The following is a 14,801-nucleotide window of genomic DNA, read 5'->3' on the forward strand; positions in this document are numbered from 1 at the left end:
ACGGCCTCTTCTTTGTGGGGTGTCACAGGGATCAGTACTCTCCCCTCTCCTTTTTAACATCTACATGAAACCGCGTGAGATCATCCGTCACCATGGGATGAGGTATCATCAGTATGCTGATAATACTCAGTTGTATATCTCCATGCTGGGTGAAGTAAGTGATGCTGTGACTACCCTCTCTGAGTGTCTGGGGGCTGTGGGGGCCTGGATGGGGAACAACAGGCTTCAACTGAACCCTGGTAAGACAGAGTGCTGTGGGTTAATGGTTCTTCCGTATCTGGGACATTAACATCTCTGGTTCTGGATGGGGTTGCACTGCCCCAGACAGACCCGGTGCGTAACTTGGGGGTCGTCCTGGACTCACGGCTCCTGCTCAAAGGGCAGGTGGCAGCCGTGGCCAGGAGAGCCTTTGTGCAGCTACATGCTGTGCACCAGTTACGCCCCTTCCTGGACCGGGAGGCCCTTCGAACAGTCACTCATAGCCTTGTTATCTCTCATATAGACTATTGCAATGTGCTCTATGTGGGGCTACCCTTGAAAAGTATCCGGAAGCTTCAGCTGGTCCAGAATGGAGCTTCGTGAGCTGTTTTTGCTGCCCCCAGAAGGGCACATGTAACACCACTGCTGCATGAGCTGCATTGGGTACCAGTTTGCTTCCGAGTCCAATTCAAGGTGTTGGTTATCACCTTTAAAGCCCTACATGGCATGAGGTCCGGCTAATTGAGGGACCGCCTCTTCCCCATTACATCAACCCGTCCCACCCGATCATGCAGAGAGGGCATGCTACGGACCCTGTCTCTAAGACAACTCCATTTGGTGGGGTCCAGGAAGCGGGCCTTCTCTGCAGTAGCTCCCACCCTGTGGAACATGCTGCCCCCGGAGGTGAGATTGGCCCCATCGCTCCTGGCCTTTCGGAGGAGTCTGAAGACCTGGTTCTGCCGCCTCGCTTGGGGTGGAGAGGGGAATAGATCTACATGGGGATGGCTGCTATAGACCACTCCTCCCACACTTGGACTGTTTTTAGATTCTTTCACCACTTGGACTTTTTATCTTTACTTTTTTATCTTTACATTTATATTATTTATTATTGTAATTTTATACTGTATATTTTATGATTGTTGTTTTAACAGATTGTTGCAAACTGCCCAGAGTCCCCCGATGGGAGGAGATGGGCGGGGGACAGATTGGATAAAAATAAAATATGAAGCAGAGGTCTTCATAGTAATTTGTAAATTCACACATATGAAAGTTAGGAATCGCTTAGAGTTGTGGTGCACAACAGCACAACTTTTTCTGGAACAAGAGCCACATTTGTCCTTTGAATGATGGGTTGGAAGCTGCACTCAAATGTCAGAGCTGCGCTTTCACCACAATCCTCGAGTGGAGCTGGAAGAAATCAGCTTGAGACCAGTTCTTTAACTATTTACAGTCTTTACTATATACAGCACTTTACAAGCTAATTCTTACACAGCAATTATACACGGCAAATTCCTACCCACAGTAACACTCAACACCACTTACACTATCCCCAACACAGAACTGTTCATCCATACTGTTCATATAACCAAATATTATGTGCTGAGTCACTTTACAGGTGTTGGCAATGACATCTCATGACCCTTCTCCCCTGCTCTCAGCTGTACAACAGCCTTGGCATCTCCACATTCACACAGTAAAATTCCTTCGACCTTGGTTATACCCTGACATCAAAAAGCTAGGAAATGCAGCCTGGACAAAAAAATTTAATTCGTTTCATTTCATTTCATTTACCTTTACCTTTACCTTTGATTTAATTTACCATTAAATTTAGTTAACATAAATACAATTACTTTCCAGTCATGTCAATTCTTCTGTCAATGAAAATTATATTTTGTTATAAATGTTAAAGCTCTCTTGAAGGCCACACCCAAGGTTTCGGGGGCTATATGTTGCCCTGAGATCACAGAGTCTACATTTCTGTTATAAAGCAAAATAGCCAAACTATGGTATCAGAAACATACTTGGCCCTGTATTTGTGTTTTGCAACCCCCAGACTTATCTTTGAAAATTGACAGCATGTTTTACTACCATGTTGTAGCAGGGAAAAGATGATTCTGTAAGCTCTAATGTAGGCTTCACACAGTTTAAAAAAAAACAGGGAAAAAAACCCAGCATACCTTTAAATGGCCTCACTCATACGTGTGATGCAGCTCTGCCTACCTTGGATCATAGTCAATCCATAGCAGCTCTCCCCTCTGCTAATGTGAAGTGCAGTCCCCAAAGGTTATTCACTCTCTGTTCTAGGACTAAGCTATTTGGTAATGAATTAAATTTTTTTGTCCAGGCTGCATTTCCTAGCTTTTTGATGTCAGGGTATACCCAAGGTCGAAGGAATTTTACTGTGTGAATGTGGAGTTTTCCTCAGTTATTTTTCAATTGCCTCGGTGAAAAGATGATGCAAATCTCTTTCTCAGGTACCAAATGGAAGCATTTTCCATGTTAAGGTAAAGGTAAAGGCTTCCCTTGACATTAAGTCCAGTCGTGTCCGACTCTAGGGGGCGGTGCTCATCTCCATTTCAAAGCCGAAGAGCCGGCGTTTGTCTGTAGACAGCTCCGTGGTCATGTGGCCGGCATGACTACACGGAATGCCGTTACCTGCCCGCCGAAGCGGTACCTATTAATCTACTCACATTTGCATGTTTTCGAATTGCTAGGTTGGCAGGAGCTGGGACTAGCAACGGGAGCTCACCCCGTCACACGGATTCGAACTGCCAACCTTCCGATCGGCAAGCTCAGCAGCTCAGCGGTTTAACCTGCAGCGCCACCGCGTCCCTTGTTACTTCTTTTCATTTTATTCCAGTTCTTCTTCTATTGCCCTCATCTTACAACTTGTGGCATGGACTCTCAACATTTTAATAGTTTATGGTTCTGAAAACCTTTCAGACACCTTTAGAAATATCTGATGCAAGAATAAGTTAACCCCACCAGATGTTCTGCCTGATTTACCTTGGAGTGAATGGTACTGTGGTCACTTGCTTGTGTTCTCAGGTTTATACAAAGAAGGCACAGCATAGCCATTTCTCATGTATTTATTTCAGAAGCAAGTTCTTTGAGCAATAGGTTCTGTGCTATTGTGGTCTCTTCTTTTGAGTCCATACCATTGCCCATTGTTATGATCTCATAAGGACTTATTCTTACCACATGAGAAATTAATTTTTCTGATATTGCTGTTTGGAAGACTATGTAGTTAATGCTCTAATTGGAAACCAGGAAACCAGTAGGAGAAACTACTTTTGATATCATTGCTCCCTATCCTGACCTTGAGGTAGATTCTCTCCACGATTCTTATTTTTACTATGCGTATAGGTGACTGATTGTCTTTTCTGAAGAGCATCTGAACTTGCAAAGTATGTATTTTGAGTCTATAATTAATTATATAACTTACCCTCTTCTCCCCACAATAACTACTAACACTGGTATTATCTTGTAATCTACCATCATTCCTTGTGGAACCTTGACTTCATACTTTCTACTTGCAATAGAAAAATAGGAAGGCCTTGATCCTTAGCACTCTCAGGTGTTAATTCACATTCTTACTGTTTCAGTGGCAAATTAAACCTTGGATTTCAAGGATGGATTTTTAAGATTTCTCTTCTTTTCCTTTTTTCTTGCTTTCCAGCAGACAACCTGTGCAATTCATCAACCTTCAGTAAAAATACTCTCCTTAATGCTTCTAAACTCACATGAAGAGACCTAATGTAAAATTGTACAATCAAAACAAATTTTGAATCATAACTACGTATAAGTTGATTTGTGCAATATCAAACAGAAAGAGAAAAGCAATCTTACAAGTTGCTGAGGTATCTAAACCATGGTAAATTTTTACCTATTCCCCACCTTTGTTTCTTTAAAACTTCTAAGGAGAATTTAAATCCTGTGGAAAATGTGAGTGAAGATCAGATTTTGAAGTGAGTATTCCTTTTGGCAAATAAACATCTTTTTAAACAAAAACTTTGCTCTCAAATTGAAGGGACACTGTAATCCCACTATATCCAAGACTTGTTTGTTCAGTGTAAAATCCTGATTTGTAGCTGAGCCTGCCTTAAAAATTGTACAAGATGATAGGAGCAGGAAGGGGCCATCCAGCCCAATATGCCAACCGCATTTTAATTTATCTTAATCCTACCTTCCTGCTTTTCCTCCAGAGCACTCAGGCCCCTCCTTTTCCAGAAACACATTGAAGTGTTTCTTGAATTCATGTATTGATTCTGCACTCTGGAGTACAATGAAGTCTTTGTTTTATGTTAGGTAGAGCTATTTATACTCAGTAGCCCCTCTTTTACCTTCACTCATTATGACTTGGTTTGACTGAAGTTTACTGGTTACTTCATACTGCACTAGTAAAGCTGAAAGAATCTGGCTTGATATTCTATAAGTAACTGAAATAAAACTCTTGCTTTTTCTTTTCTTTTCTTTTCCTGCCTTTGCAGAAGACATCCCTTTCCAGTTGTAGTAGTTACAGTTAATATATTCTAAACTTCATGGGTGCCCAGAGTAACAAAAGTCTAAAGCAACAAACTGTATAAATGAAAATGAGCCTGTAAATTTAATTAGAATTGATACAAATTGAAACCCAACTGCAGGGATCAGGATCATCCAAGTTTCTCTGTGAATGGCCAACTTCTCCAAGATCTTCCCTAAAAAAGGAAGATTGGCAACCAGCCATATTGAATGAGATTTTTTTAGGAGAAGGAACAGCAATGTCTCCTTCTCCCTGTGAAACATTAAGTGCTATCTTCAAGACAGCCTATTCCAGTTATAATTTGCCCACTCAGTGCATTCTAACATAGAGTAGCTTCCTATGGTCTGCACTTGATGGGAGGGAGCACAGAAGCAGGCATTTTCTGTGAATGCTCTCCTCCTATGGAATACCTTCCCCTCAGAGGCAAGAGTGGCCCCATTGCTCATGACTTTTGAAAACTTGTTTAAATATAATTATTTCAGAGGACTTTGGGGAACTAGATTGAATATTGTATTGGGATACATTATTGTTATTTTTTGTTTTTAAATTTTTATATTGTATATTGTTTGATCAGTGAACCATTTGGGGTTGGATACAGTTGAGGTATAAAAGTCTCATAAATAAATAAAATATTCACTTCTCATCTTACTGGCACTGGCACTCTAGGTGTTGTTTCTGCTGCTTTACCTCCTGGAACTCCCTGGTGAGCCAGGAGTGTCCTACGCTCAAGATGCAGAGATGCTGCTTTGGGGCAATCACATTGAATATCCTTGTTTCTGAATTCCAGAGATTGACCAGTTGCTGAGACTGTAAAATTGCTGAGAAAATCCTTAAGGTGTCTGGTGTGGATCAACTGCAGTGGTAAATGGTACCTATGAGCCATAAACTCACCAGAAGATGATCTGGCTATGATCAGGGAATAATCATAATGTCCATTTTCAAATCACAAACTATCTGTTCCAAAGTAAAGACTAGATATTTAAGTTGGACCAGTTGTTTGTTAAGACAGACCCATGGAGGTTGTGAATTCCTGAACCATTCCAGACTCCACTCTGAGGGCATGGGAATTGAAAACCCCTAGCACTAACAGCAGGGGAATCCAAAACTAGCCATGTGATAAGATCTAGGAGTTCAGGTAGAGATGTTACCAAACAGAAGGGTGGGCAGTACAGAGGTATTATCCCTAACTTGTTCCTATAGTCCAGCTTCAAATACTGGTATTCTCATCTGTTATCTTCATCAAGATATAAAGAGTATTAAAGCCTATTGAAAGAACAGATGTATCCTGTACCCAAGAAGGGTAATGGTCACCACTTGATTCTGGAGCTTTGTGAAATTAATGCTTCTTTGTTCCTAAATTCTAAATGGTCTTTCCATCTATTAACTTGCCTCTGCTGTTGAAAGAATATTGCCTTGTATCCATTTCTTTAACTGATGTGTATTTCCATATTTGGTTTGTCTTAGGGTAGTGTCAATATCTTCAGTTGAGGTCAGAGTGGTCCATACCAGTTTCATGTCCTTCTCTTCAGCATTACTCTGACACTATTCTTGTTTATGAAATGCATGGCCTATTTTGAGATGCATACAGTTCAGTTCAGCATACATTATAATGATACAATTCATTTGGTCTTATGCAAGATCTCACATCTTATCAAAACTTTCCCTCAGGAAAAATTATAGTTTTCAGTTTGTGTCTCATTGAGAATCTTGCTAATCCATTGCTTTATAGAAGCAATTTCTTTCCTCTCAATCTCTCCTTCATTAAAATCAAAAGTACTGGATTGTATTCTAAATGTACAAGGTTAGACCCTTCTAAAAAGTTCTACAAAAAAAATTCTGTAATATTTTTAGGACTGGCAATCTCCCAATAATGTTTCAAGTTGTATCAGTTAAGAGGTGACCTCCTCCCCCCAATATTAGGTAGAAAAATATTTGCCTGACTCCAGAAGACATTGGATGAAAACTTCGCCAAAAAGTGTCCCTTGTATGTATCTGTCATTAGATATTCACAAATGTCTTAGAATTTGCAAAGACAATACTGGTATATTGGTGAACCATACAGCTGTCACATCTGGGGAGCAATCTGTTTACATAATAATATATAAATAAATCTGTAAAACTAGAATTCTCCAGGATTCTGGTCAACTTACTCTGTAACTTTTTGTGGTTCACTTTCCTCTTTTTCCTTTTACTTGAGGGCAGAAGTAGGGCAGAGAAATAATTTTTATTCACTTCAGAAAGGTTACAGTAATAAAGAAACTCTTGTTAATACCAGGGAGCATGGCAGCCAGGAGTTTTCACAGTCTGGCATTGTTTGTTTTACCAGCAATTTGGAACCTTCTGCACTCTTAAAATATTGGCAAGAAAATATTTAACTGTTAACTATTTTGTGGCAGGCATGCCTTGTGTAAAAGAAGCCCTTGAGGAAGCACAGTTCTCTTCCTCTACTTTTGAAAGATGTGGGAAAAGTTAAAAATTCTGTAACATATATGACATCTTTTATGGATAATTAAAATGTCAATTTTTAAAAAAATGCTGTACAGAAATCCACATATATAAAAATAGCAAGAAATATGGCAGAAATTAGTAATGGGATTATAGAGCTATTGAGAAAAAGGAAGGATAATTAAAATTTATATCTTCATAATATCTTGGATGAAAACACTGAAATGTTCAAATTAGTCATTATAACCAATTGCTGATTGTAACAGGAGAAAGCACAGTGGGCCTCGTGTGAGTGTGTTTTCCCTTCCTTTCTTCCATTGTGGCTACAAGAGGACATTTTGCTTTTGTTTTTGATTAATTGCACTTTAGCATGACATCCTAATACTGTGATTAGTTTTTACTGTGATTTGCTTGAAACAAGCCACCTTCATATATAAATTTGAACCTGGCTTGTTTTCAATTAATCATAACTGAGATAACCACAATTTGCATCAGAAAATTCTGAAGTAAAGTCTTCTTGGGGGTGTGCTGTATGAAAAAGCAGAAAGCATGTACAGCCAGTGTTTTCTGTGGTTTGTTCCTGTATTAATCAACCATAGTTTAAATGTTATCTCTGAATGCAATCAGGTTATATATAACTAAGCATCTAAGCACATTTTGAATGAGTATCTTTTAACTCAGTCTGACAATCTGGGAACAAGTTTTAAGCTCTAATGCTGTGCATATTTATCTGGGGAGTTAAATACCATTGGACTCATGGGGGCTTAGTTGTACCTAAAATTGCACTGTATACCTTCTGAAAGTAACCTTGAGCAATAGATTTCAGTGGCCTTTAATGCATCTGTGCTTAATTTATATTTCTGTGGGATTCAGGGCACAGCCCTTAATCTGAAGCCTTCAGTGAATTTCTGGGCTTCCAGAATGATTGTCTGTTTTCTCCTAAGATTCCTCTGTTACTCTGATCAAAAGCCGACATTGAAGTAGTTCCAGTCCAAGTTCTGGTCTTGACAGATTTGTGCAGGGCTTTTCTTGCAGGAGAAATCCAATGGCTGTTAGTTTAAGTTTTCTACTACTGTACTTGTAACATTTGAGACAGGCTTGTAGTTTAAGAAATCATTATTGCTGAAAGCTAAATGTCGAGATTTGCCTATGCTGGGAAGGTAGAATTAAGAAAGATTGTTCTAAAGGGTCTTCCTCTAAGTTTATTTCCTTTAATGAAATACTGTTTCTCTAGAATTAACCAGTTTCCTCCATAGGTTGTGATAGCCCTCTTAAAATTGTGAAGTTATCCAGGAAACACTCTCCCTTCCCAATGCCAGAGTCATCCTTTTATTTATTGCTGTGCTTGCTTAGCTTTATTATCTCAATAATCCTTCTTTAAAGCTGCCCCTTTTTTTGCTTTAAAGCTGCCGTGCAAGGGATACAGAGTCCAATGCTGTTTATTTTCTTTGCCTCCTGTAACATTTGTATTATGTGTTAAATAATCCTTGCAATAACATTTTTGTTATGTCATAAAAAGTGCATGGCAAATACATTATAACTCATAGAATTTGTTTTAAAAATGAAAGTGTAATGTATTGTGGGGTGTTACAAGAGAGCTGCTCCCCCTTACAGAAATGCAGTTTATTTAGAAGCATGTTCTGTTGAGAAAAACCATCGTCTGCCAATGCCTCAGAAGAACAAGCCCGGTTGGCTGCAAATGACATCATAATTTATATAGGCAGTAAAAATTTAAGTAATTACCAATGTTGCAGTCATCATCTAACATTATGATTTTTTTAGCACTTTTTCATTAAATATTCAGTAATAGCCCCATGATCAAGTCTTGATGGCTGGTAAAATAAGTGTATGAATTTTAATCATTTGTATAAGTGGAAAACATAAGTAACTGGCATAAAATAACTTTTTTCTGTATGGTTCTGCTGTAAGTGAATTATTTCTTTTAAGTTATGAAAGAGTAGTTTAATGGAGGACTATATAAACTGTTGGTTTGATAGTCTGACATGAATTAATTAGCTCTTTGAAGGCAAAACTATTACAAGCCTGTTCCTGCAAAACTATGTGCAGATGATCTCACTGATGAAGCCACAGTGCCCTGCTTTTATCCAAGGGGTCAGACCTGCATTTGTCTTTGTTCATGGCTTTGTGGTCAGCGTCAGCAGCTGATGGGCTATGCCGTTTCTATGGATTAAATATTCAAATCCTGCTCTTTGTATCTCTTAGAGCATTTCATTTATCATAACTTGTTTATCACCATGTTGAGATCAGGTAATAATGTTGTTTAATTGCTTGTTTGTGCTTTTTTTCCCCCTTCTCTTGGAGAACTGATAATCACCATAGGATGTCAGGATAGTTCCCTGCAATCAGTTGTAGTAGCTATGTCCTTGATAGGCTACTGCCCACATTTTTATGTTTAAAAATATGATATATTGTCCATACATTGCAAACATATAATGAGCTTAGTACTATACATCACAAGGCTTTCATTTTATATAGTTTTATGTTCTGTGCTATCTAAAGTGAGTTGCATAAGCAAGAGACTTTGGCTTTCTTGTGCTATTTTTGCATCTAATTCCAGTCCTACTTCTAAGTCAGAGAATACATTGCTTTTATTTTTCAGGTTAACTCTCTTATCCTAAGAAGAAGTATGAAAAGCTTGACAGAAGTTTTCTATGCATCTATTTTTGGATATGATGAGGTAATGGTAACACATGTTTAAAGTTGCATATGTAGAGAAGAGAAACAAAGTGTCTACATGTATTAACATGAATTAGTCCTGTTGTGGAATCAAATGCCCTGAATATTTGTTAATCTTTCCTAACATTCCGTTCCTGCTAATGGTGAGAGGTGTGTGAAGCTAAGAGAATATGCTGTGGCCACTAAAAAATTGTCATACAGTTACAGAGTTGGAAGGGCCATTTAGACCATAGAGCACAACCCCTTGTAATGGAGAAATCCAAATTAAAACATCTCTGATGGATGGCTGTCTAGCCTCTACTTGAACACATCCAATGAAGAGGAGCCCACTCTGTCTCTCATCTATAGCATCTCCGAGGGGATCCGCTATCAAATTGTTCATAAGTGTCTCTGTGAAGTTGGAGTTTTGCTTGAGGTTTAGCCTTTCGTTCTCTTTTGAACTGTATTTGTTTTAATACATGGTCCTGAATAACCCATCATACTGTTGAATCTCCTACCTGGATCTGCTTGTGTCTTACTTGTTTTTAACCACATATTGATCACACATTCTTCAGACCTGTCTATAGCCATTAGTATACAGTACAATATTATTTATGTAGTCAAGATCTAATATTGTATTTAAAAACTGCATTGTTTTCTATATGTAGTGTCATCTCCTATTGTCCTTTGTATTTTCTTTCCTTTTCATTTTAAACATTTTTTTAAAAAATAGTCTTTTTTTTTTTAGTAAAGCAAATAAGGGTTTCTGTTGCAGTGCCTAGAGGTTTTAGAGTTGGAGGGTTAGATTCAACCATAGCAAGACCAAGTGGCTGTGGGTTCAGGGACCATCCACTCTGGGGGATTGTCCAGCTACTGGATGGGTCTTAAGACCCTTCTTAATGGTCACCCATATCTTAGTCATCTCTTTTTTGGACTACTGCAATGCACTTTATATGGGCCTACCCTTGAAGATCACTGAGAAGCTACAGGTGGTCCAGAATGTGACAGTGCAAATAATTATGAGTGATTTTGGTACATTCCTGTCACATTTCTACTGGGCAAGCTGCAGTGGTTGCTATTTGGCTTCCCAGTTAATTTAAGGTGTTGGTGGTCATTTGTAAAGCCCTTCTTGGCTTAGGGTCTGGGGGACTGCCTTTTTCTGCCCATCCTTGGACAGGGTCAGCATGCCCCCAGTCCCCTCAGTAAAGAAATGCCACTTTGTAGGTTCCTGGAGGTGTGTTCTATGGTTATGTTGTATTTTTAATTCTCCTTGTATGCTGCTTTGAGTCATGTGACAAGTGCCTTAGAAATCTAATAAATAAAAATGTAAAGAACAATATATTTTTGGCTAGGCTTTGTTCTATTCAAATGGGCTGATTTGGCAGCTGTTCTTCTGGGTAGTAGTGCACATCATATTTGGCAGAAGAAGACCCATCACTGGTCTTTCCTACAGAGGTGAGGATGAACAAGGTAGTAATAACATTTCTATTAAACAGTCATGTATATTTACAAATAGCTAGAAGATAGGAAGTGGAATACAATCAGAGATTTTAAGCGTGGCAAGTCTACAAGTATGGGTTTTATTATAAACCCTTCATCCTCTTAGTAATGTCGAGCAGGACTGCTGGAAGGAAGAGGAATGTAATGAGATTTCCACACCTCAATGACTCAACTTGCAGAATGCTCACTTCCAGCTGTAGGAGACCAAAGATTTTTGACAGGGTTGTTGGGAGCATGAGGAAAGCCTTGTCCAATTTCCTCCTAGCCAACCTGTTCAAGGCAGCATATATGCCACTGTCACTAGCAGCAACACACCAGTGATCCGTCTCATGAGCTGGCCACAGAAAAAGACTAGGATAGACTGCGTGCTGCTACACTGCTTGCTAGCTTGTTTTTTCTGTCTGTCTCCTTCTTTACAACAAGCCTCTGGTAGATCATAAGTTGCCCCTTTGCTCTAAAGGATTGTCCTAAATGAATAGCAGCTTTTTAAAGAAAATCTGAATCTTCTTTTTTTCTAATTTATTTTAGGGAATACTCTCAGATGATCATGTGCTTGCAGCAGCTATCTGGAGAAACCTGTTTGAAAAACACTGCAATGATCCTAGGCAGCTGGCAACAATGGTAGAATATGTGCGCAAGCAGGTAGGCAGCTTAGACTAGGGGTTCCTTTACTATTTAGTGAAGGAAATCGTATTTGGTGGGAAGCTAAGTTTACTTGATTTTCCTTTCAGTAACTAAACTCCCAGGGTTACCTACAATCCTGAAAGAGGGTGCTTCCTTCTCCTCTTGGCCTAATACTAAATAATACTTCCTTCAAGTACAGATCATTACCATTTTAAAAGATAATATGAGGTTGTTGGGTATCTCTAAAATATATGCCTTGATCCCAGTCACTCTGCTTCTTACAGCAATTTTCAGAAATCAGTTTTTCTCCTCTACTTGTAAAGTTCTTGACTTCTCACATCTAAGGGAAGTCATGTTCCCTTTCTGCTATATTCTGGCAGGCAAAAAAGTTTTTATTCAACACATGTTTAATTTATAAATTAGTGGAATTCTGCTAATTGGGAATTAGTATTGGGAAGAGGTATTTAAGAACTTGTTGTTTCTCTGCAATCCCTATCTGCAGTTCATTAAGACAATTACATCTGTTTCCAGGATTGCACAGCTGCTTCAAGGAGCTTTCTCCTACTGCCATGCAGTCTTTGAAAGAGATGCAGTGTCAGATTCCCCAATCAAAGGTTTCACAGAAACCCTTATCGGAGCATCTTCCATCATTTCCTTCTCCCATGTTGCCAGATGGGAGGGGTGTGTGAAGTTGGAGTGTAAAGTGGTTTATTATGGCTATGGAGCTCATCAAGGATGCAGGGTTGAGATATGCAGGAATACCATCTGGATGGAAGGGCGAGTGACATGGTTTCATGAGAAAGGGGACTAAGGGGATGTAGTTTTAAGTTAGGTTTGAGCGGGAAATCTTTATTTGCAGCTTGCCTTCTGTACCATTCATTATGGTTCATTAAAACAGTTAAAGGAATCCCAGCCTCCTGTGATTGTGTGAATGCTCGAATGATCAGGTGCTGACATGCAGCTGCTTTAATGAGACTTAGCCACATGCTGTGTTCATATTCCCATATATTGTGAAGCACCTCTGAAGCTGAGTGGGTGCACAGTTCTAATTTTGGATGGTTTATGTTATATAGTAGGTTGTTTTTAATATTATTAGCCATTTTGTGTGCTATTCATTGATGGAAAGGCTGGATATACATTAAAGTAGTAAATAAATAAACAAATAACTGAAGATTGGAATCCCTGTATGCAGGGGAAGGGTCCAAAAAATGCAAAGCAGTGGGGCTTTCATACCTCCATCCCTCAGAGCTCCTACTGACAGGCAAGAGACCCTCTGGAATTGCACTATGACAACGAAACTAGAATATTTTGGTAGGGCACCCAACTGAAGCCATGATTAGATAAATTACATTTGAATACTCTTATTAACAAAGAAAGAAAGCCTCATTTCTTTCTTTCTGGAGCATTCAGTAAACTAATATTGTAGTGCAGGAAATAGGGATATGGGCCTATTTGCTGACTGTGTTGCAGTATGCTGTGTAGAAGACAGCTGCTTCTTGGATGTATGTTGTACATTATCCTTGTGGGGGGCTTTCTTTATCTTTTAAATGTCTGGATTTACTATTAATGTCTAACTTTGGCCCCATCCTCCATCAGTGTTATGAGATCCCAAATATTTCTGGGATTCCTTGGTTATTGCTGAAGAAATCACCTTTCCAATGAATCTATAAGTGACTTGTACTATTTTGTTGTGAATACCAGGTGCAGCATCTGGATGCTATGTCAGGAGAAGACCTGCTGCTGTCTGGGGAAGTGACTTGGCGCCCCCTTGTGGAACCTAATCCACAAAGCATTGTGAAGCCTGCTTTTCCAGTATATAATGATGAAGGACTTTGAATCCTTATCAACCAACCAGAAAATGTTTGCTGTTGTGTATACTACCTTTACACATGGAACAATTCCTGGAAATGGGACTTGACTTACACTTTGGGGGTTTTTAGGGAAAAACATAATAAATGCTGTATTGCTGTGTTAAAAAGGGATTAAGAGTTCCTTCTTTTGTAATTATATACTGTAGTGAATCTAAAGACCATGCTGTTTTTAGTTGTTTTATCTATAAATAGTTGCTACTAATTTATTTGTGCAGTTTTTTACATTGTCCCAAAGTCCTGGCATCTTAGAAATGTAATCTTTTGTGAGAAAAATAGTCTGTCAACATGAGAAGCAAGCTGTTTTCATTGGGGAAGAGGGGGATCAGTTGCCCAAACGTTATGATCCTCATTTTTGAAGCCTGTGAGTATATATAGATGTAAAATGTGTACAATATATTTGTACAAATATTGTCTGTCTCTAGGCAAACATTATCTTCGAAATTCCAAAGCTTGAAATAAAGTTTCTTAAAGGATTGCTTGCAATTTCTGATCTCAGATCATATTTAAGGTAATATACAGTATATAATAGGAAACACTTTCCTACTTTGACTTTGCAGGTCAAGAATAATGCATTTTAATGATCCTATAGGAATCAGAGCTTCAGAACCAATCCAGAGGTAACTATTAAATGTATATTTGTAAATGTTGCAGGTGTTTTTAGAAATACAGATAAAATCAGCTTGGCTTGAGCTGATGTCTGGGAAATAGAATCTAAACCTTCCCTCCCCCTTCTGGTCATGAAGAAAACCCATTTGTTGAAGTGAGTATTTGCTTTGAAAGAGGAATCCCCATTGATATTTCACCTAGTGAAATCTTCAAAGGAAGATTGTTCTAGGGATTGTAGTAGGAGAGAAAAAGGTTAAATTACTTTAGCCCAGTAATGATCTTCATTTTCCTCCTAGCAGATGTGATTTGCATTAAAAAAAAACACTGCATGTTAAATGTAACTCTAATGTTATCATCTAGTTTGGTCCTATTACTATTGACTAGCCTCCTCATGGTGCACCCCAGGCAAGGCGACTTGTCACGGCTAAATAGTCTGCACATCTGGCTGCTGGACCTCACAAGGATTTCCCAGCAAGAAAAAGCAGCATGAACACCGAACTGCAAAAAAAAACTATGGCTAGAAATTGCTGGCATCAATTTTCATTGTTTTGTATAATTGGTATAAGCACCAATGGCTT

The 14,801-nt window shown here is 38.9% G+C and overlaps 1 protein-coding gene across 1 annotated transcript in view; it reads left to right on the plus strand.

Moving 5' to 3' along the window:
- The window catches only part of LOC134493055 (ubiquinol-cytochrome-c reductase complex assembly factor 1), a 39,433-nt gene extending 25,705 nt beyond the window's left edge, over positions 1-13,728 (plus strand). Inside the window, exons 8-10 of the mRNA XM_063297304.1 lie at positions 9,567-9,644; positions 11,651-11,764; positions 13,448-13,728. Coding sequence (XP_063153374.1) covers positions 9,567-9,644; positions 11,651-11,764; positions 13,448-13,582 — 327 coding nt within the window. The 3' untranslated portion in view covers positions 13,583-13,728. The remainder of the gene's footprint in view (positions 1-9,566; positions 9,645-11,650; positions 11,765-13,447) is intronic.
- The last annotated feature ends 1,073 nt before the right edge of the window (positions 13,729-14,801 follow it).

This window comes from Candoia aspera, chromosome 3 (assembly GCF_035149785.1).
Source record: "Candoia aspera isolate rCanAsp1 chromosome 3, rCanAsp1.hap2, whole genome shotgun sequence".
Lineage (NCBI taxonomy): Eukaryota > Metazoa > Chordata > Lepidosauria > Squamata > Boidae > Candoia > Candoia aspera.